Source organism: Panthera leo, chromosome A3 (genome assembly GCF_018350215.1).
Source record: "Panthera leo isolate Ple1 chromosome A3, P.leo_Ple1_pat1.1, whole genome shotgun sequence".
In the NCBI taxonomy this organism is placed as follows: domain Eukaryota; kingdom Metazoa; phylum Chordata; class Mammalia; order Carnivora; family Felidae; genus Panthera; species Panthera leo.
Genome location: NC_056681.1, coordinates 138,774,110 through 138,797,316, shown reverse-complemented (window position 1 = coordinate 138,797,316; position 23,207 = coordinate 138,774,110). Strand labels below are relative to the sequence as shown.

The 23,207-nt window shown below is 50.9% G+C and overlaps 1 protein-coding gene across 4 annotated transcripts in view; it reads right to left on the bottom strand.

The window, feature by feature from the left end:
• Positions 1–23,207, bottom strand: part of MYT1L (myelin transcription factor 1 like) — a 142,793-nt gene that overhangs the window by 88,773 nt on the left and 30,813 nt on the right. For 3 of the 4 annotated variants that reach the window (XM_042933787.1, XM_042933786.1, XM_042933788.1), the window contains exons 4-5: positions 22,574–22,929; positions 4,312–5,283 (exon numbers count right to left, since the gene is read on the bottom strand). In XM_042933787.1, the coding sequence (XP_042789721.1) occupies positions 4,312–5,283; positions 22,574–22,929 (1,328 nt within the window). Of the gene's footprint in view, positions 1–4,305; positions 5,284–22,573; positions 22,930–23,207 lie in introns of all 4 variants that reach the window. The other variant, XM_042933785.1, reaches the window with a different exon arrangement.

The following is a 23,207-nucleotide window of genomic DNA, read 5'->3' as shown; positions in this document are numbered from 1 at the left end:
CCTGAAGAGACCTTGACAAATAAAGAAAAAAAGCAGGTGTCAGGGGACAGGCTGTGACATAGACTTTTGCGTAGGTAGTTCCGTGGTTTTGGGTGATTTTTTTTGACCTGAAACACTGCAATCATGAATCATAAAATAATTTACTTTCTATGAGATAAAAAAAAGACTAGCCCTACCGTAGCTCCTGATTAATTGCTTTCCCGTGTGTTACATGATAAGCTGTGTTGCTCAAAGAAATCAACGTAAATACTGATGAGACAGTGACCTTCTCAGAGAGCAAAACCGCACAGCGACCCTCAACAATCGCTCTGTGAAATCCAACCAGGGGGCACAATGCCGTTAAAACACTGCTCAGTGCAGTGTCTGTCTCTTCTGGTGCTCTAATCGGATACACTACTAGGTGCAAAATTTTACTGGCGGTGGAATTTTTAAATTTTTATTTCTTTTATCTTGCAACGATGTTCCATAGCACACCAATTCAGAGACTTTTCTGAAAAGGAGCTGAACTCTTAGAAGGCACTGTAAGCAAATGACCAGAATGGTGGAAATCCCACCTGATGGGGGTGATGGGCAATAAAAAATGTTTCAGAAGCTGCTGGAGCAACCATTTCTTTTGATTTCTTCATCTGTCCTTGGAACCAGAGGAAGGATCTTACGATGCTGTGCATGCGTACACAAAATTAAGAGGGAATGGTCTTATACAGCCCTGTTGGCTCTCTGCAGGGAGGCGCAGAGCAGACCTTTGGTCAAAACTTGAACGCCAGATGCCAGAAATGCAATGCTATCGTTAATAAAATTATTTCTCTATCCAGAATTGACCACAGCTCATCAATGTGCAGAAATATTTCTAAGGTAAAGCTCAGACCAAATAGTAATATAAGTGTGCAAAAAAATTATTTTTGAGTCAGTTTTTGAAAACCGGTTGCACAGATCATCAACAGAGAGTGACTACGGTGGTTCAGCCCAGGGAGTGTGTGCTTAACGTTTCTTTAGGGGTGTAACACTTTTCTATCCGTGGCTGGTTAACCGGGCCAATCGTGACAGCTAGAAAATACATGCTTGGTTCAAGTTTTTTGAATTCGGATGGACTTTCTTCTTAAGTCATTCATGTGAACTTGAAACGGACACAGGAGTCACAGGAATATGTAAACGCTTTTACGTTTGTATAAAAAGCTCACCTCCCCCCCCTTCCTTTTTTAAGCTAGCATTTTAACCTAGGTAATACATCTTTCAGGTCCTGGATCGCTAAACTGGGGCTGCTGTTGACGGGCCTGTATCCTGGATGCAACTGTCAGCTACTTCCTACAGGTGTCGAAGATCACGGTTTCCTGAAACAACTGAAATTATGTTGTAGCTTCAGTTTCTCAGTATCTTACTGGAGCTTCCCTTACACATATAATCAAAAAGCCTGGCGTTTTATTGCCTTTTGGGTAGTGTTGTAATAATATCAGCATCATTTAATTAACGTAAATATAAAATAGTAAGTGCACAGTAACAGTTTCAGAGCAAAATACTCATTATTTAAGATCATAAGCTAAATATAAATAGCATTTTAAAGGTAAAAACCTAAATTTTAACTATTATTCATCATTAAGTGATGCTTTCATCAGTACACTTGCAGCTTCCTAACAAGTGCTATCATTTCATACATTTCCAAAGTGTTCTGAAGTTAAGTGCAGATCTGTATAAAAACAAGTGGCTCAAACAATTTCAGTTTTGGAGGACACAAGGGTATACTCTCCTCTCGATGCCGCTCGCCTCCGCCATCGCCTCCCCGCGCATGCTGATTTCCGGGAATCTCAATTCATCTTGAAGGTAAACATTCAGACAAACCCAAAACAACCAACCAAGCAAACAGGCCAGTAACTCAACCGAAAACCCGGCAAGGATGTCTAGAAAAAAAAAAAAATTGCACGCTGAGTTTAGCTTTGCTCCCCTTCCTCCCTTTCGAGTGGATGCTTGAGGAGGAGAAAGGTAGAGGAGTTTCATGATGAACGTGTTTTGTTTTAGCTCAAGATTTTGGAAGAGTCACTCATGTATAATTCAAACCATTTTGAGAAGATCGTGTTTAAGTGAGAACTGTTGCAATAAAATAACAAAGAAGCTGGAAATGAAGATTGTTGACGTGCTGTGCGGTTGTAGGAATTGTCCATTGGCTATGTTGGTAAAATGTCACATAATTAATCGTTTTAGTAAGGAGGGCATTAATCTCCCGGCCCCACCGGGGGTCCTTGCCTGGCTTTACTGATTTGGTCCTGAACATGCCCACAGACATCTTGAGAAGGGACCCGGGAATGAAGCAGGACACACATGAAAATGGACAAGCCTTGCTCGGAGGAGGAAATCTAGAGAAACTGGTCAAGTCAGGAATCAATGATTTCTGACTCTTCTGGAAGGTCCCAACCCCAACCCTTCCCCCATTTCAAGGAAAAGCACATCTCGGCTTTTACTGTTCCCACCCCTGCCCCATTTGTTGAAGGGAAGCCAGCGGTTTGAATTCCATTTCTTGCCCGAATCAAAATAAGACCAAATAGCAATAACAAAGCAAAATGAGTAAGAATCTACAGAAAGCTGCCAGGCTTAAGGGAACCACAGAAGCCAAAGGAGCCAGGGGCACACATTGCGTGCGCTGCCCCGGGAGCCCACGTGTTCCCACAGTGCTCTGCCGCGTGCCTCGCTGCCCGTTCCGCGTGAAACCCGGTCTGCAGATGTCTAACACGTAAGCCCAATGTGTATTCGCCCCACCGAGCCGCCCTGTGAGAAAGGACACCCTTCCTTCCTAAAAGCGTTTAGCTCCTCTCCGCCTCTCAAACGTCCAACTAAAAGGTCCTGATAGATCGCACTACGGTTATGAACGCATGTGCTGTTTCCCAGTCTTCACAGCACCAACGCAAGCCTGATGCTGCACTGAGCTAGAGCCTGTCGCCTTTAAGAAACAGCCCCTTCCTCATATGCCGCCCCTCCGGAGGGTCTCCCTGCGTCACCCGAGACGGCGGTCAGCGCTCAAGCACCTGCCAAAGCAAGAACCCGACGGGCCTCTGGCTACGGTTCGTCCCCTGTTGGGCTGTGGTTACAGCGATGCCACAGAGTTCTGTGCACACATTGAGAGGAGAATACACACCTATGTCACAGCGGGAGAAAGAGGCTTTCTGATTGTTTGGTTTTCAAACCAGATTCCTGAACCTCACCATCAGATCCACGGTGGGGAAACTCAGTCTTTATAAGGAATACAATCGAATACAAGACAAAAGTTCTGTTTTTGGTCCTAATATGGAAGGATTTAAGGAATTACCAATTTCATTCTTGAAATTGCTCCTTATTTAGTTCTGAGAGAATCTTGTAACCGAAATAGCCACAGCGTCAAGGTTCTGCACGAGGTTAAGTCATGACCCACCTCATATCACAAGTGGACACGGTTGTTACTGCAAACATGAAGTCAGTCATTCATTCAGTGTGTATTCATACTCTTAGTGGATATGGTGACTACACATGGGAACGATTAAACATACAGATACATGCAGATACGTGTCAATATATTTTATAAGTGAAAATCTGTTAAAACTATCATGTTGGATGGTTTTTTGAGTGTTTTATAATAAAGTAAGCACCATAACTGTTTCCACCATGGGATGGAATCAGAGAGCGGGAATGAATATACTAAAGAAATTACTATTGATCTCAGCTTGGGATACACCACGCCTTGCATAGCAAATGGCTCCCATTACTTACTATCTTAGGATAATTAATGTGCAGTCACTGCCCTTGTCTTATGTTATCGGTCATTCTGTTACTGTTCAATTTCTATCAGGGATGTTTTTTATGGGGGGGGGGGTTCATCAATAACCGCCATTTGATGATAATTTTATAAATCATGATGCCACCTACCCAATCCAGTATATAAAAAATGTGCTTCCTCCCTGATTGGCTAATTGTTGTGTAAACCCTCGCCACTCCACATAGATCGTGGCTCCTTTGTAAGAACACAGGCTCATGCTAGTGGTTTCTATCACGCGATGCGTGTGTGCGCTAGCCCTGTCTTTCCGAGGCAGGCGTCTCCCGCTGAAATACCATATTACTCGTCTGCTCTGATCATAGGGCATTGAGCTGCTTTGTGTATTTCCCAGACAAATATTTTATTCGCTGTCCAGCAACATAGTCACAAAACATAATCGTGTAACCGACTCTGAGAAATCTGCATTAGTGACATGACTTAGTGTGATGCGCACTTCGCTTGTGGACTATCCTCGCATCTTTCACCCTAGCTCCTGCTTGCGTGAGGCAACTTACGTTAGGTAGAAATATTACCTTTACCATAGTATGGCTTTTTGACATGGCTGTCACTGGACTTAGGCTTTCTCTCCTCCCCGGGAAGCTGTCTTGGCGACTGCTCTTCATAGGACCGCGCATTGTCCCGCCTTCCGGCCTCCATCGCCATCTTCTCCCTCATGGCCTTCGCCCTTTCTGTCTCCAGAGCGATGGCTTTCTCCAGGAGGGTCAGGTTCCCCTTGGTCATGTCAAACACCTCCTCAGACCTGTCCGAGTTCACGGAGGTGGTGTCGTCATCTCGTTCGTGATACCCGTCCTCCTTTGCACAGCTGGAGAAAGTTCTAGACCTGGGACTCAGCTGCTCCTCGAGCCGCATGAGGTTCATCATGTCGGAGTAGCTCCTGTCCGGCGTCCTCCCCGCGAAGTCGTCCTCCTGACGGGCGTGCTGGCGGATGTTCATGTTCGGGGGCTGGCTCCGGTCCTGCGGGTTCGTCTCGCTCAGTTTCCGGGCCAGATCGAAGCACTGATTCCTCAGGCACTCCAGGCTGCTCAGACACACCTCCTCGTCGCTCTCCTCCACCATCTTGTCCACGAGCCCGTTGTTCATGGGCTTGCCCAACATCACGTAGTTCATGTTCCTGCTGTCCTGCTGCGACAGAGAGTCTGCGTACGCCCTGTCGCCGAGGTTGTCTGCGAGCACCACACCGTGTCCCTGCGCCAGCAGCTTCAGGGAGTCCACCGTCTCTCTTACCACGTCGCTGTCCAGATCCAGGCTCAGCTCGCTCTTCCGGCCCAGCGTCTCGTTCCTGTCGCTGCCGTCGTCCAGGCTGGTGGACGTGTTGCTGTTCATCTCCGACTCAGTCCTGGCCCGGTAGGCTGCGTCCTCGGCAATCTTGCCGAGGTTCAACAAGGACTTGGCCACCAGCTCATCGTAATTATCGTACTCATCATTATTGTTATCATCCTTTTCTGCGTCTTGCATTATTCGAGTATTGTGACAGTTCATTTGATGGTCTTCTGCAAAGAAAATAAAAAAAAAGGACAAAAAAGAAAAGAAAAGAAAAAAATGGCTAGAACTTGAAGTTTAGTTGCAACAGCATGGAAAGCAAGTCAATGGCATGTCAAACCCTGTTCACCACGCACTGGAGACTTAGGTCCCGCGTGCGGCTCGGCGGGCGGTGTGGCTCAAATCGAGCGGACTGCTCTAAAACCAGGAGGCCACAGGAAGCACTTGCTAGCAACTATCAATTTCCTTAATTCTTCTGAAAATAAACCAGCATATGCGGTAAATGTAATTTTAAAATATTAATTTTTCATTCTAAATTTTACGAGTGACTTTTATTTTTTATCCGCTTTATTTATTTACAGCCCAAACAGATGCATGATAATTACACTCATCATATTACCAGGCTTTCTAAGAGTTCATGAACTTTGCTTGTTACCAACTCTTAAACAGATGTTCGCAGCAATTGCTTTTAAATGGTTTGTTTTCGCAGTGACGCTCAGGCAGCACAGTGCAAGGCCTCGGGCTCACGCAGCGACGCCACCTATGCTGGGCGTTCAGCATCAGAAGCACATGTTTGGACTGAATTAAGCTATTTTGAATTTTCTACCTTGCAGACAATTCATTATGATATGCAGCGAGGCAACAGAATGCACGTAGAAGTTTAGAAGCTAAATCTAATTCGCTGTGGTTCCCGCATGCGTGTCTCAGCAGGATTGAGAGAGAGGGGGAGGAGTGTGCAGGGACCAAACGCCCATGAAATGCAGGACTGAGGTCAGTTGGTGCCACCGTGGCCCGTACGATGTGTCATTTAATGTGACCAGTGCACCCCTGCGTTGGCCTGCCTCCAAGCCTCAGGAGAATTTTGGTGAGCTGCTAGAAATAACACCCGAATGAGCATTATGTTCAATCGCAAAAAAGCATTTAGGAAGATCCGCTGAAAGAAGGCCATGTTAAAAATTACATAAAAGCCCTATGTTTCACCCGAAATGTATCCTGTTTAATGCTCAAGGAATGTTTGGGACGCGCATCTGTCTCCACCGGGCTGGATAATTGCTGCCAGGTATATTGCGAATACAGGTAACGGTATGTGTGGATTCTAAAGAGCCCCTCCCCCCCCCCCCCCCCCACCCAGCCCTCAGACTGGACTTTGTTACCTCCATGCCACTTTCACACCTGCTTTTTGTTTCTTTGATTAAAAAAACAAAGAAGGATTGTTCAAGTTTATCGATGCACTGAGGAAATGAGGTGTATTGATTAGGAGAAAATACCTGTTTGCTAACAGCTGAGTCAGGGTGTCCCCGGGGGCCTCCTTTATGGATTTCATGCTGTTCCCTCAGAAAAGACTTTTGTTGGTAAAAGAGGTCTGGGCACCAACATATCAATAGCAAATCAACACATTTTTAAAAATCTAACACATCTTTCTAAACATCAGCAAGTCAGACTTGCCGTACCTTAGTCATAGAGCGTCACTAATTGTATAAAACAAATATCGTCTCTTTTCTGGATAGTTCCTACAAATACTTTTCTTTAGTAGAGATACATGTATTCCCAAAGAGCGGCAAGAGGACAGAAACCTGACCCAGTGAGTACAGTCGGGAAGACTGTGGAAGGACTCGACGAGCATGCACCGTGCCCTTGGCCCAGGGTTCAAGGTGATACGAGTTGAAGGCGACCCTGTTCTACAGAATTCTTGCAAATATAAAAGTTATATTCACCTCTCAATTTACACACTGCGTGTTAGGCTCCCGGGCCGTGATTGGAGAAGCAGGCCTCCAGGCGGCCGCTGTGTCTCCGTGGCACGGTGACTGGCCACCTGGAGCCCAGCACTGCTGTGCCCGCGAGGGACTGACCGTGACACGAATCTATACGTACGTTTGAAAACACGGAAGCACAGGCAACATCTTGGGGCATTTTCCAAGCTGAGTCCGAGGAGAGACCGCATCAGGCGAGACTTATTATTTTTGTGATTTTCTCTGAACTTCTTGTGAAACACATCCCATCACCCTCAAGAGCTTGGGGAGGAGGAAACGATGGAGGGAGCAACCACGGAAACAGAATGCCCCTGTCACCGCCTGGCTCTTTCTACACCCACGAGAGAGGCTGCCCAGAACATGCCAGCGGTCCACGGGTATGACCTCTGCACCTTCCTATCACGCTGTAGTTGTAGGGAACTTCAGTTAATTCTTCACGCTGTAAATCTTAGGATTATCTTCAATTCATTTGTCCCGAGAAGGAAATGGTTTTCGCTGCATTTCTGAGCTTGCGGCTGCCCCTCTGCCCCCCACCCGGGGAAGGAGCCCAGGCAGGTGCCTGGCTGGAAACAGGCAAGGGAACCCGCGTCAGCGCCTGGCTACCCGGCCAACGGCAGAGCGCAGCTCTTCCTCCAGGCCACCGTGCTCAGCGTCGTCTGAGATTGCGCGACCGCCATCAGTAAAGGTGGCGATGGCTGGTGCAATGGTGCCAGTGGCCACAGATCCTTGCAGGTTAATGGAATTTCTCAAGTTACTGGCATTTAACTATTTGGAAGCATATGTGCAATAAAGTCTGCTCTTCATTATGTGGACTAGTGGAGGGGGACAGTCAGTGCAGCCATCAACAAGCAGGCTCTAAATATCCTGCACGCACCAGCCTCCTCCAGGATTCAAAGTCATTTACAGAATTCTATCTCTGGCTTTGTGTTTTCAGGCAATTTGCTCTACTTACGTTGTGCTGAGGCGAATAATGAAATGGGTCACAGGTGAAAGCAGGTATGAAGAAAGGGCGAGTGTTTTCGGTGCCGATCCGGGGTTAACCGCGTGGCACCGACAACAGTCCACAAACCGAACGTCCCCTTGCAGGGACTTCAGGAGTCCGCTGGACTAGTTCTTCACGCAACCCACGTTCTGTCAGACAGGGACAATGTGTGCTGAAGAAAAGGGTTTTACCTGAAAATCATATTAAAGTATGGGTTCACATGCTAAGTAGAAGACCAGAACTATATAGATGGGGGTTTCAGGAGGAGACCCGAGGACCTCAGTTTCCTTTTTGTGGTTTTCTGCTGCGATCGTGGGCCCAGCAGAGCTGTGAAGTAAGGGACACGAGTCGGAGCCACAGCAGGTGGGTGTCAGCGCTGGCGTCCTCCCCTGGGGTGGGGTCGGACTTGTCACACTGGGGCGTAGGTGAGGGAGGCCTGGCCCAGCCGCTTCCAGGGTGGAGTCTGGGCCCAGAACGCAGAGGCCGCTCTGGCTGGGCCCAAGGGCCCTTTCGGTTTCTACGTGAGTGTTCTGAAATGTTGTGGGTGTGAATTTTATCTCCTTTGAGTCAGATTGTTATAAACAATTTATACTCAATAGTTACAATTTGAAAACACAACAAAAAAACCCACCCAAATTCTTAAACAAAACCATAGGGCATTTCTTTTCCACCTTCATGACTATAATTTGATGTGGTTAGAACCCTGGGGATTACAACTTTATAATTACAAGTGCTATTTGTTTTTTTAGTGCTTTGTTGCTAAAAAATCCGATTGAGACACAATCTAGATTGAGACCCAATTCAAGATCTAGTCCTGATTGTGTTACTATTGTTGTTTCCAGAATTCAAATAAACTATGGGCAAGCAAGTACACAACTGATGTAAAAAAAAAAAAAAAAAAAGAAAGAACCCAGAAGAACAACGAGAAATGAGAGATACTACTTCAAAGCAAGAATTGCTCTAGACTTTTCCAGGTCATAGGAGATGTGGTCTGGGAGCGCCCCCCAAAGGGTCTCAGGTAACGAAGTGCATTGTTGCAGCATTAGATGGGTGTTTCTTTTTGATTACAGAAACGAATCGTCAGCTTCCTCAACCTGCCATGTCCTGGGGCCTGGCCAACGAGTTACACCCTTTCAGACAGGCAGAGGAGGCTGGGAAATTAGGGGAATCCTGGACTGATGCTCAGGAGGCCGCCGGAGTCATGAGGTCGTGTTCCTACAGAGCGCGAGGGGACTGGAGCCGGTGGGAAGGTAGCGGACGCCCTGGCGAGGCCATGTGGGGGGCTGGGCAGGGCCGCGGGCAGACGGAGACCGCCTGGTTGCTCTGACGGTGACGACCCTCTCCTTCCCTGTGACCTCTGCAGCCCCTCCCCGAGCCCAGGTACAGTGACCTGAGTTCACATCCCTCTGTCTTCATCCTTGTCAAATACTCCGGATCTGCTCTGGGACAAGTGTGGCGTCTTTCCCTCTGAGGTAGAGAAGTCTCCCACCTGTCTAGGAGCTGGTCCCGGCCCCCGGCCCCCTCCCCAAGGCGTCACGTTCTGTCGTGACAAAGAGGGGCCCCCGGAGCCCCTTGTTCCACAGGGATGAGAGGGGAATCTCTGAGTTGAGAGCCGGGAGACCCCCGTTCGTCACCCTTAGACTCAGCTGTTGCGTTTTCTAATCACAGTTACTCAGCGATGTTGTTTGTCTTATTTATGGGGAACTTTTAGGCTAGGTCTGCTCATATTCACAGTGACGGCAATTATTAGAGGCTAAAATTATCCAAGCGGAGATGCGCTGTCATGACCCTTGTCAGCGTGAGTATGGCGAGGGATGCCCAGTCTTCTGGAGCCCGAGGCTGCATTCTTAGGATCGCAGAACGTTCGTGTGGGAGAGCGTTCCAGGTACAACTCCATCAAGACTCTCCTGTGTGAAGACGCGTGGGTGAGTCCAGGGAGTTGAGGCCGCCTGTTTGCAGCCACGTGTCTTTGGGCAGCGAGTCCTTCGTCCAAGGTCACCAGGGCTTCCTGCCCCGCCCATGACACTTCCTTAACTCTCCAGAACTTGCAGAGATTCTGGGGGTTAACTAATGGGCTAATCTCAAAGATCAGTTCCCAGGAGATAAGAAGATCCAAGAGAAGACTTGTCGCTGCTTCCAGTGGGAAAGGTGACTCCTGGCCCCCACGAGTCTGCGTGGGTAGGTGAGCAGGCTGGTGAAGGCACAGCGGGCCCCCCAGCTGGACGGCGCAATGACTCACGAGGAGCCCCCAGCTCCTGGGCTTGAACCAGTGGTCGGAAGGGTCACAGACTCTAGGCTGGGGGGGAGGGGGTGGGCACTGAATTCACGGCTCCTAAGGGAAGCTCTGACTCCTGAGCGTCCTCCATTCTTCCCAGGGGCTGGGAGGGTGTAGGGCCATCTCAGGACAGAGCTGCACGCTGGCTCTCCAGTCCCCCCCCCCCCCCCCTCCAGGTCGCGGAAAGAGCCCTCTATGTTTCCGTAATTAATTCGTTTCTCATTTTGCTCAGCAGATGCAGATATGGTCTGATTCTACTTTGCCTTGTTTTTTCCTTTCTCTTCCAAACGACGAGACGTTTGTCTACCATAACCAGCTGTCTGCGGTCCTGAAACTTCAAGCACCAGATACGCACGTGAACGTGACACGGGCACAGGACCCGTCCCCGGGCGGCTAACGCTGCCGCGGGTGGCATGAGGCGCCGGCCACGGCCACGTACCCACCAACTCTGTGGCCACGATGAGGATGAAGATGTGTTTGAATTTGTTCATACGGACTAATGAAATACTCAAAGTCTCTTTCAATTAAACGTTTCAAGTGAGTGACTGAAATCTGACGTTCGATTTCCCAGTTGATTGTGAAAAAATATTTAGAAGTAGTTGGATTTTGCTTTTAACTAAGGAAAGTAGATACGGCATGCCCCAAGTGATCTTCCCGCACTGTGTAAACGAAGCAGGGTGGCCCCAGGCCCATGTGGGAATCGGGAGTTCTCGCTGAGTTTTTGGGTTGGGTTTTGGTTGTTTCCACTGTGGGAGGCTGGTGCTGGCCAGTGCGGTCTCGGGCTCTGGTGCTCTGTGTGGCCTGTCTGGGGGACCTGCTCTCGTGCGCCCCCAGCGGGGAGCTGCTCACGGGTCCCAGAGGGGACCTGCTCTCGTGCGCCCCCAGCGGGGGGCTGCTCACGGCTCCCAGAGGGGACCTGCTCTCGTGCGCCCCCAGCGGGGGGCTGCTCACGGGTCCCAGAGGGGAGCTGCTCTCGTGCGCCCCCAGCGGGGGGCTGCTCACGGGTCCCAGAGGGGAGCTGCTCATGAGTCCCAGAGCTCAGGGGGCGGGGGCACCCCCGAGATGGCCTCGTCCTCGCTGGCCTGGCGCGCTTCCTCACCTGTGAGCTGCAGGGGGAGAAGTGGACTGACGCTTCTGGGCTGGGTCACGGATGGAGCCTCCTCGGAATCTTGGGCACTTTCGAGGGGCCCCGTCCGACTGGGCTTCACTCTGGGTTCCTCCAGACAGCGGTTTCTCTGTTCCAGTTGGTGCTAATCACCGGTGAGATGATTTCGGTGAACTACCTGCCATCAACCAAAATGTGTATTTCCAGCCCTTTTTTTCCCGAACTGCGTGTTTTCCTTCCGGGGCTGTTTCTGGGCCGTGGCCTCATCCCCATGAACGTCTGTACATTGGCTCTGCGCCTTGGTGTTTGCCGCCGTCCGTTGCTTTTGTCTTCGCGGTCGGTCCGCTCTGCGCAGCGGGAGCGGATGCCTCCTGCACCCGGTTAGGTCGCGCCTGCCGCCTGCCGGCTGGGGTGCCACGCGCTCCTGGCTCCTCCCCTTCGTGAACACGTGCAGGCTCCCCGTCAGGTTATGAGTATCTAGGTTTACTGACCTTGGCCCCTGTCACTGCCCTCAAGCTTTCCTTGGAACTGAATGACAAGCATTTCCTGTGCCCCCGCAGATGTCCGCGGCACAACCTAAGGGTGACCGGGTGGTGCCGACTCTGGTGGGGATTTGGAAGTACTGGTACTCGGGGCCTGGGGGACACAGACCCGGTGTTGCTTAGTTACTCATTCAGCAGCTACTTATCGAGCACTTTGTAGCGCGGAACAAGGGACCAGAGCCTAGTCCTGGCGGCCTGGAAGTGACACCGCGGGTGGAGGTAGGTGTGCGCCATGGTGTCGGGTCGGGGTCTGTGGGATGAAGAGGAACGGGGCCTCCCAGGGGCAGATGGGGCCAGGGCGCGGCGGGCCTTAGGTGCACGGTCAGCAGAGCCCCCGTGAAGCTGAGTTTGCGCCAAGATCGGAGGAGAGGAGACAGGTCACGGGATGGGCCCCAAGGACGAGCGGCCGGCGCGCAGGCTGCTGAGACCCAGGAAGCACGTTTTTAACATTTTGCCATTTAATTAATTTAAATTGATTTCATACTTGGTCAATTTGACTGATGCACACATAAATAACCGTGTTTGGCTACGGGCTACCATGCTGGCAGCACAGGGTCCGAACACGGAGAGTCAGCGGGAGCTGAGCTCTGATTTCCATCTTCGCAGCATGCGCACGGGCACACCTCATTTTCTCGGGCTTCCCTTTATCGCAGATACTGCGGGTTTTACAGACCCGCGGCCAGCGTGTGTCGGGTACCTCCGTCTGCACCACTGTCCCAACAGCATTCGCTCACTTCCTGTCTCTGTCACATGTGGGTAATTCTCGCAATATTCCAACCTTTTTTGGGTCATTATTATGTTTGTTATGGTGATTTAGAAGCAGAGATGACGGCCAGCGAGTTTTAGCAACAAGGTATTTCTTAACTGAGGTGTGTCCTTTGTTTGTTTAGAGATGCTGCTCTTGGACACTTAGCAGACTACCGTGCGGTGTAAACACAACTTGTACCTGTACCGGGAAGCCACACAGGTCCCTGGGCTCGCTTTATTTTAGTGGTCTGGAATAGAACCCCCAATATCTCGGAGGTGTGCCTGTGCATACGTGTGTATCTAATTCATACACATACTTGCATAACACAAATTTTACACGAACCATCTACTGGCCGATCACTGTGTGTGCGCGGACCAGTTCTGATGGGTCTGCAGGCCACACGGCTCCGTGAGCCCTGGACCCTGGATCGTGATGGATACTCTGGTCCTGGGCACGAAGCCCGAGAAGCGTTCACTGCTTGTCGCCCTGACTCCTGGGGGCGAGTGCTAAGCTTGTGTTTTTTTGTGAGCAAACCTCCAGTGCGTGCAATGGGTCCTGGAATATAGACGGGGCTCCGAGAATGTTTGTCACCCAGTGAATGAAGTCAGTGAGGAAAAGCAGAGCTGGTGGGCAGACACCTCTCCCGATCATCACAGGGCCGGCCCCGGAGCCCTCCCTCAACCTGTCTGCTGTGGGCTCTGCCCCTCATCCCGCCTGTCAGAGAATTTGGAAGTCCCGGGTCGCACCTGAGGTCTCGTGTCGGATCTTGCGTTAGACGGCGAAGCCGCCCCACGTGCTGGCGGGCGGGGGGGGTGGGAGCACAGGTCAAAGCACCCATTAAAAATCATTACAAATTGTCTGAGGACTATGGCTGTCTCATTAATTCTGAATGCTGTCCATTCTTTTTTGTTAAATTTTTTTATTTGAGAGAGAGGAGAAAACAAGTATGAGCGGTGGTGGGGGGGGGGGGTGGAGAGAGAGAGTTTTAAGCAGGCTCCACACTCAGTGCAGAGCCTGATGCAGGACTCGATCCCACAACCCTGGGATCATGACCTGAGCCAAAAATAAGAGTTGGACATTCAACCAACTGGTGCCCCTAAATCTTGTCTATACTGCAAGTGAAACCATGATTGGAAAATTCCCATTAAGCTAAGTGAGATAAACTGAAGGAAAAATAAGTTTTCACGAGGGACCCAACTCACATAATAACTTGTAGAAATCGTGAATTATGTTTCTTTTTTAGAGTGATTGTTCCTGAGGATCTGAGCGAGTGGAAAATGGAAGAATGACGCTTTGAGGGCCTTTCTACTTGATGACATTTTGGGTATCTGGCTTATCTAAATTTCGGCTTAAAAATAAGGTAGTCCTATCGGCCCCTCCCCACCAGAGAAGGAACTATAAGAAGTCAGTATCTCCCAGACTGAGACAGACTGACACATATTAACCACACTCTCTCCCTTCTCTCCCTCTCTGTTTCTGCCTCTCTCACACTCATAGACACACACACACACACACACACACAGAGCTCACAGAGTTTCTAAATTTTACAGAATGGGCTGGAAAATTAAAGGTACTGCTCCAATTGGAAGGTTTGATTGGGACGGAACCTGAGAGTCCCTGTTCTCTGTTCCTACTCGACCATGGTTAATCCCCACTGGATGGAAATAATCTGGTCTGTTTGTAAACGCCCTTGGCAAACAGCACGACAGCTTTCCAGGGACCTAAGTTCAACAATCTTCAGCATCTGGAAGTTTTGTTGTTTTGGGCCAAATCTTTAAGGCTCTACCTCAGCACGCGACTTCTAATTCTGCCATTTGTAAAGAATCGTAATTTATATTTTTTCACGGACGCACTCAGGGGACCCCATGCACGTCTGGATGTAGGGAAAGCACATACGATTTTTTGTAAGAGGTGTCACCGTGCTGGGAGTCCCTCACGTTAACGCAGTCCTGATAGACACAGTAGGCTTGCTACCCACAGCCGGGACCTGGGGCGCAGAATCACGGACGAGCCCGAGAGCGTCCCTGAGGCCCAGCTGCTGCGTGTAGCTCTGAGCTGCTTGCCCTCTCGGGACCGCACCTTCTCTCTGCTTCCAGACGAGACAGCAAGGTGAATGATGGGCCAGCGTCAGCCCCCGAATCCTCGGAGGGCCCACTGACAGCCAGTGGGGGCAGTGACCTGCCTGGTGCGATAGGGCCACCGGGGCTAGAAAACACCCCTCACCCGCTGGGCTCTTTTCTACGCTTTGAAAAACTGGCGTTTGGAATAAAAATTATGTTAATAAGACAAAACAAATATGCTGGCGATTTCTTCAAGTGGACCTTAAAACAAACCGAATGAAAACATATTAAGTCTGTTGGCTCGTGTCTTTTATTCCTCCTTACTATGTAAAGACAGGTTTTTCCCCAGTACGTCATGCATGTTGCTGGCATCTTAAACATACATGACGTTACAACCTCAGCAAGATTTGCGGTTGGGATTTACTTGTCTGCAAATTCATGAAATATAAGCCCTAGTTATATTTTATACTTGTGCAAAATTAGCTTGCATGAGGGAAGTTTAATTTTTGTCACTGACTTCTACCTGCAAATGTCTAACTCTGTGCTCACTCATTTCCAAGTTACAGAGCCACACCCTCCCGTATACCTGCGTGGGAAGCCTCCTAAAATAAGGCTTTCAAGGATGGAGGGAAAGATTAATTTTTAAGATGATATAAAATCACCATATTCTTTCTCCCAGCTCTGTCCACAGCCGTTCTCAAGTTGAAGCCTTGCATACTAAACACATCATCTTTGTTTCTATGTTGGTCTCAGAACTCATTGCTTTTTCTGCTGACTGCAGTGGAAAACTGGTTTGCTAATTCCGATTTTCACAGTCTGTCTGTATTTCAACTTGCTTCCTCATCAGGGACATTTCCCCGAGAACGATGTAAGAGGATAATTGGCTAATCAATATGAGAACAGCCTCCTGAAGGGAGTTTGGGGAACTCAGCGGCCACAATACAGACCCCTCATCACCTTCCTTCTGCCTTTGTCTTAGAGAAATTCAAGCCCGTCTATTGCAAATTGTCACGATGTTCTAACAACGTGGGGCCAAGTGCATCATCCTGTTTGAAAGAGAAAATACCTTGGAAACTTTGCAATTAAAAAACAATGTTTCTTCGAGGAGGAATTTATACAGGGTGGGTTTTGCTTTGGGTTCCCTTCGAAGAAAGTGGAGTTATTGCATAGAATGCTCTGTTAACAGCTCAACTGTTTCACGTGAGGGTGGTGGGAACAGTCCAGAGCCAGACGTGAAAGGCTCTGACCACCAGCGCGGCGTGGCGATCCGAGCAGAGGCCGGAGGAGAACCACGTGCAAGCACCCTGGTCAGCTGTGCACCTGACACGGTCATTCTGCACGTGGTCCGCTCGCTTCCCCTTGCCTGCAGCGATCAATCACACACCCGGGAGGTTCTCACCACCATGACTCACACTCCCTCCAAACCACCCAGTTCCTCCCTGGCTGTGAGCTCTCGGGACCGGCACGACACATCTGTAACCAATCCACGTGCAGAAGAGGGGCTTTGGGAGCCAGACCACCCTCACGGCAGGAAGGCATTTGCGGTCCGTACCATCCGATCCAATGGCCAAGTGAATCGTCCCTCAGAGGTGAATCGTCCCAGGCAATCCCAAGATTCAACCAAGAGTAGTACAGAAAGGACTCTATTTACTTACAAATGTATTTAAGAAACAGAATGTTATGAGACGGTTGTGTTGGAGATGGCCGTGAATGTGAAAGTTCTCTCTAGTCTTGGAAGCAAATCGCTACGTTCTTCCCCATGGGCAGATCCATATGAACTCCTAAGGATACGCATATGCACGCATTGACTGTACACACGCATATGTGTGTGTTTATTCTTTAAAGCTGTGTTCTTTTTAGTGGGGTGACCTATGAAAAAAAAACGTTAACTTGTTGGGCATTAAATGACCATTTAATCTAAATTTCTCAAATCATAAGAGTCTGAAAAGATATTTACCCCACGATCTGCAAAATCTGCTATGAGAAAAATCTCTGACCCTTGAACAATAACTTTCTTACTTCTAGTATAACAAGGGAGCGTTCATTTAATGAATGCAGATTAGACCATTACAGTGTATTGTGAAAATAAAATTCTCCAGGCCACCTGGACAAAATATAATTTTGATTAATCAAATCTGAATTTAATGTAGTCTGAAATGAATGACTCAGATATTCTTTCCTGTTGTTCAAACAAGCAACAAGTGATAGAAAGAACATGAGCCCCTGGTAAGAAAACACCTCAGGAGAATCGGACTGCGTATCCACCACTTACTGGAAATCGTCGAATCTTTCTGAGCCTCACTTTCCAGGGAGGATGACAGTGAAATGGTATCTACCTGTCTCACGTAATCACTGAAGATCCAACACAACCCTGTATGTTGACACACCCGCCGGAGGTGTACGTTAGAGGCAAGATTTTGTTCATACGTAACTACAGTGCCAGAGGCTCCTTGGAATTAAAACAGATATCTAATTTCCAAGTTATAAATAATGGTCCTTTATGGACAATGGGCTCCTCTGTAATAATGTGGGGGTTGATATGCGTTTATTTTAGCTAAAACAAAATCTCTCAAAGCGCACAATGCAGCTTATAATAGAGATGGGATTGCCACACTGGCTGAATGCATAGTGGCATCCCACTGGGAGAAATGGAGACTTTGCACCTGCTCACATGGTTAACATCAGCCTGTTTGGTCCATGTGGCCCCATCATGGTGCCCTGCTTTCTTCACGTTAGATGGTGGTCTGCTACTTGTGGACGTGCTCGTGTGTGAACCAGCCTCCTGGCACCGTCTGGAATGTTCTCCTCTCACTATGGCATGAGTGCTTTGCTTCTCTGTTAACTTAAGTCACTGTCTGTGCTTCTGTTTGCTGAGATAAAGGCACAATCCGCCTTGGAGGGAATATGCTGACCGCTCGGGGATATAACGGTCACCGAGTAAAGCATGGGACATGAAAGGTTGACTTCAAGATGGTGACCCAGAACTCTGGTCACCAGACAAAAAAGGTACACCCTGTTCCTAGCTTTTCACAAATGTATGATTTCTGCCAAATCCATTCAAGGAGTGGACAAAGGCTTGCAATGTGGGATGCCCTGTGCTCGGATTGTGTTTCTCATGGTAGAGATGTTGTTATCATGGCGGGAGCTCACACATGTTGACAGCGATTTTGGCATTAAATTTACCAGTAAGGTGAAATAGAATGTATTTGGTAAGTGAGGACATGAAAGCAGGAAGTTGACAGACGTATGCCTTTCAGAGTCCTGTTTCACTGAATTAAACATAGCTCAGAGTTTGATCATGTAAAATGAGTGCTTGCTCAGCAAAGCACCTGGCTAACCGGAGTCTCGGACCATGTATTATGGGGGTGCGTCCTCCAACGGAGACTTCCTGTATAATAGAGAATCTCGGTGAAGCCGTCTCTAGATATCAGGCATCTAAAGGGATTTCTCAGGAAAGATACTCTGGCTTGGCTCAGAAATCGAGCAAAGCGTTTGGTGCTTTCCTGCAGAGAACCAGCAGTGGTCAGAACCACAGCGGAAGGTCCTTCATGTGGACCGTCACGGTTTGGTCGGAGCGACTCCTCGGGACCGAGGATTTGCGGGAGAGCCCATCTGAAAGGGGGTGGGTTGTTACACTTTACTGCCGAGAACACTCAGTTCATCGGAAGTATTTGTCTTCCAACGAAGCAGATAGTCTAACGATCTCGTAACGCTTCACTGTGGCCAAACCCTTCTTTAGTGGTTCCAGGGGATTCCTTTACAGTTTACACAATAGATGATTCTAGAAGGTGCTTAGCTGGGGAGCTGGATGCCGAATATGAATTCTGAATCTATGAATCCAAAAATTGATTATTTATTCTCTTAACGGGCATTTGCTTTCCAGAAACCAATTCCTTGTATGCTTCAGATTCGGACTTGATGTTTGCTGAACATGAGGGTGCCAGTCACCGTGCTAGGTGGGTTGTGCAGTTAACCACTCTGGGGCTGCGATATACTCACGCAGCTGTTCATTTCGTGGCTCCATCACACATCCATTTATTATGCCCACTTACTTGACTTTTTCTAGAACAATGTCACTAGTTTTGACCTACTATCTCACTTTTTAAAAAACAGTTTTGTTCTAGGCATTCAAGTTAGAATAGTAATTCAAAAAAAAGTCCATCTAGTCACATTCTAAAGCTATTCCAGTAGGGCTCTACTCTTTCAGAATATGTCACTTTGTACTTTTAAAAGTAGATTATTTGAAAAATGACCCTGAGTAAGCTAGAATTGAGAGTTTCATTGTAGCAAACGAAGACAGGACCTAAGATCTGGTTCAGACCCTTGGCTGACCGCACATGTACGAACCTCTCCTGCCCGACTCTGTCACACACAACAGCCGTACCTCGGACGCTGACGCCTGGCGCCGGCCGGCGCAACCTGGGCACGAGGAAGAGCGGGGCTGTGCACCATCTTTATGAGAAGCCACAGTCAAGTCACAGACCATTCGCCAGCTTCAGCAGATAACGATTTCGCCCCAAACTGCGCACATTCCGTACAGAGTCCATTAGCAAGTTGCCAAATTCGTCTATTTTCCAACGTCCCACACACTGTGTTACATGGAGCCCCTGTCTGTCATCCTCCGCGCGCAGCCCTGGTCATCAGGTCGGTGACACTGGGGCGCGGGCACGGCGGGGCTGCTGCCGCCGGCACGTGTGTGTGTCCCGATGCGCCTGCTTGGACTGTCTCCACGCCTGCTCTGTGATGCCACAACAGGAGCAACAGTCTGGGAGCCCACGCTGCAGTGTGTGTGTGCGTGTGTGTGCACACGTATGCACGCAGGCATACATGGACATGTTCGCATGTCTGTGTACATGGAACAATTGAGGATTACTTCCTAAAATCCAGGTTTCCTGGAACAGACTGTTCCTTCCGAAGGGGGAACGTGAATTTCTGTCCGCCACGTGGGATTAACAGCAACCGGCTCACACCCGCCCGGCCCGAGACAGCTCCCCACACTGGCTGTCCAGCGGTCCACTATACCGAGAAATTTGCTCCCCCCGAATTCAGAGTTTTGAGGAGCTTTGATCCCAAGGAAGAAGCGTAAGAGAAGACACCCCCTTTACTTTTAAACACGTTTGGCATTTCTCTGAGTCAAACTCTAAGCCAGTGAAGACTGTATGTATCTACATTCTTCAGAAACTTACTTTTTTCTAGAAAAGGAATGAGTTTTATAAAATGATTATCTTTGATGTCATAGTTTGAGTCTGACACCGACAGAAAATTGGATATAAAAGCAAAACCACTTAAATGCCTCGCCCGAAACACGTTCAGCGCCCCGTGCGCTGTGCCTTTTCAGGCACATCTCACGGGAGCCGGACACCTCAGGTCAGAGACACGGGTCTCAGATGCGAAGCAGATGACGGATCGATCAACTATTTCAGCTCAGCGGTTTCTATTCCCGCCCTGGCCCGTGACGAAAGGTAAAGCCTCGGTGATCAGCAGACAAGCCTGACTCCGGCAGCCGGCGCCCTAGAGGGTCTTGCAAAGCTCCCAGCTGCTGGGAAGGCGAGCGGGTGAGCCTTCCCGGCAATGGTGGGGCTACTGTCACTATGTGCTGGGAAGAGCATCCAAGAAGATGCCGGACGGAGACCGGGTGCGCCGCCCTAGGTTCCCGGACGAGGGAGCCGAGACAAGTTAATCAAGCGCGCGCACCGTAAAGGCCACGGCACACTTCCGTCACGAGCTCTCTGAACCGTAGCTCGGGGGAGTCGGCAGCTACCCTCTAGCAGGAAACGGAAAGGGATTCTTTAGAACCAGGGTAACGACACGGGAGTGGTTGTTTGTCTCAGCCTTGACCAGGCAGACGCAGCAGGCGAGCAATCGGGAGTGAGTCCTGAGCACTTGCTCCTGTGCCTGTATCTGCAGCTTCACCTGTGCCTGCACCTGTGCCTGGAACTGTATCTCTGTCTGTGCCTGTGCCGGGGCCTGACCCTCCACCTGCACCTGCACCTGCGCCTGCACCTGCGCCTCCACCTGCACCTGTCCCTCCACCTGCTCTACCTGCGCCTACACCTGCACCTACACCTCCACCTGCACCTGTGCCTCCACCTGCACCTGCACCTGTGCCTCCACCTGCACCTGCGCCTCCACCTGCACCTGTGCCTCCGCCTGCACTTGTCCCTCCACCTGTGCCTCCACCTGCACCTGTCCCTCCACCTGCTCTACCTGCGCCTACACCTGCACCTACACCTCCACCTGCACCTGTGCCTCCACCTGCACCTGCACCTGTGCCTCCACCTGCACCTGCGCCTCCACCTGCACCTGCACCTGCGCCTGCACCTGCACCTGCGCCTGCACCTGTGCCTCCACCTGCACCTGTCCCTCCACCTGCTCTACCTGCGCCTACACCTGCACCTACACCTCCACCTGCACCTGTGCCTCCACCTGCACCTGCACCTGTGCCTCCACCTGCACCTGTGCCTCCACCTGCACCTGCACCTCCATGTGCACCTGCGCCTCCACCTGTGCCTGCACCTCCACCTGCGCCTCCACCTACACCTGCACCTGTGCCTCCACATGCACCCGTGCCTCCACCTGCACCCGTGCCTCCACCTGCACTTGTCCCTCCACCTGCGCCTCCACCTGCACCTGCGACTCTACCTGCACCTGCGCCTCCACCTGCGTCTCCGCCTGCACCTGCTCCTCCACCTCCACCTGCGCCTCCACCTGCACCTGCGACTCTACCTGCACCTGCACCTCCACCTGCACCTGCACCTGTGCCTCCACCTGCACCTGTCCCTCCACCTGCACCTGTGCCTCCACCTGCACCTGCACCTCCACCTCCACCTGCGCCTCCACCTGCACCTGCGACGCTACCTGCACCTGCACCTCCACCTGCACCTGCACCTGTGCCTCCACCTGCACCTGTCCCTCCACCTGCACCTGTGCCTCCACCTGCACCTGCACCTCCACCTCCACCTGCGCCTCCACCTGCACCTGCGACGCTACCTGCACCTGCACCTCCACCTGCACCTGCACCTGTGCCTCCACCTGCACCTGTCCCTCCACCTGCACCTGTGCCTCCACCTGCACCTGCACCTCCACCTGCACCTGCGACTCCACCTGCACCTGTGCCTCCACCTGCACTTGTCCCTCCACCTGCGCCTCCACCTGCACCTGCGACTCTACCTGCACCTGCGCCTCCACCTGCGTCTCCGCCTGCACCTGCTCCTCCACCTCCACCTGCGCCTCCACCTGCACCTGCGACGCTACCTGCACCTGCACCTCCACCTGCACCTGCACCTGTGCCTCCACCTGCACCTGTCCCTCCACCTGCACCTGTGCCTCCACCTGCACCTGCACCTCCACCTGCACCTGCGACTCCACCTGCACCTGTGCCTCCACCTGCACTTGTCCCTCCACCTGCGCCTCCACCTGCACCTGCGACTCTACCTGCACCTGCGCCTCCACCTGCGTCTCCGCCTGCACCTGCTCCTCCACCTCCACCTGCGCCTCCACCTGCACCTGCGACGCTACCTGCACCTGCACCTCCACCTGCACCTGCACCTGTGCCTCCACCTGCACCTGTCCCTCCACCTGCACCTGTGCCTCCACCTGCACCTGCACCTCCACCTGCACCTGCGACTCCACCTGCACCTGTGCCTCCACCTGCACTTGTCCCTCCACCTGCGCCTCCACCTGCACCTGCGACTCTACCTGCACCTGCGCCTCCACCTGCGTCTCCGCCTGCACCTGCTCCTCCACCTCCACCTGCGCCTCCACCTGCACCTGCGCCTCCCCAATGACACACTGGCCCCCATCACCACCGGACGCGTCACTACTATTTTAAAGATTACCATTCTCGTCCTCCTCCTCGTCGTCCTCCTCCTCCTCCTCGTCATCCTCCTCCTCGTCTTCCACGTCCTCCCCATCCTCGTCGTCATCGTCCTCCTCCTCCTCTAGCTCCTCCTCCTCCTCCTCTCGGTCGCCTTCCTCATCCTCCTCGTCCTCCTCCCTGCGCTCGTCCTCGTCCTCCGAGTACTCCTCCTCGTCCTCCTCCTTGTCATCCACGTCCTCCGAGCCCTCGCTCTCATAACACTCGTCCACCGAGGAGCTGTCGGCTTTCACGGCGAATGGTTTCCGCTTGGGAGCAGGCTCTTGGGGCTGCTTATCCTGCGTTTTTCTTTTTTTAGCCAAGGGGCAGCCATACACGCTGTGTAGAGACAGAGAGAGAAGACCTGTGTCACTATCTTTGGAGGTTAGAGCACGGGCGCCCTGCAAGAGAGCCAGGGCTTAGTGTGAGTGCCACCCACACAGGCGCGGGCAGGGTCTCGCACACGCTCCTGCGTGTGCACAGCCTCGGTGCCAATGCTGCAACGGCGACGGAGCTCCAGGCACCTAGTCACCACACACACATGCCACCTCCCAGCCCCTTGTCCCGGCCATCGCGTAGGGACGCACACCCCATGGCGCTCAGGAGGACGGTTTGTG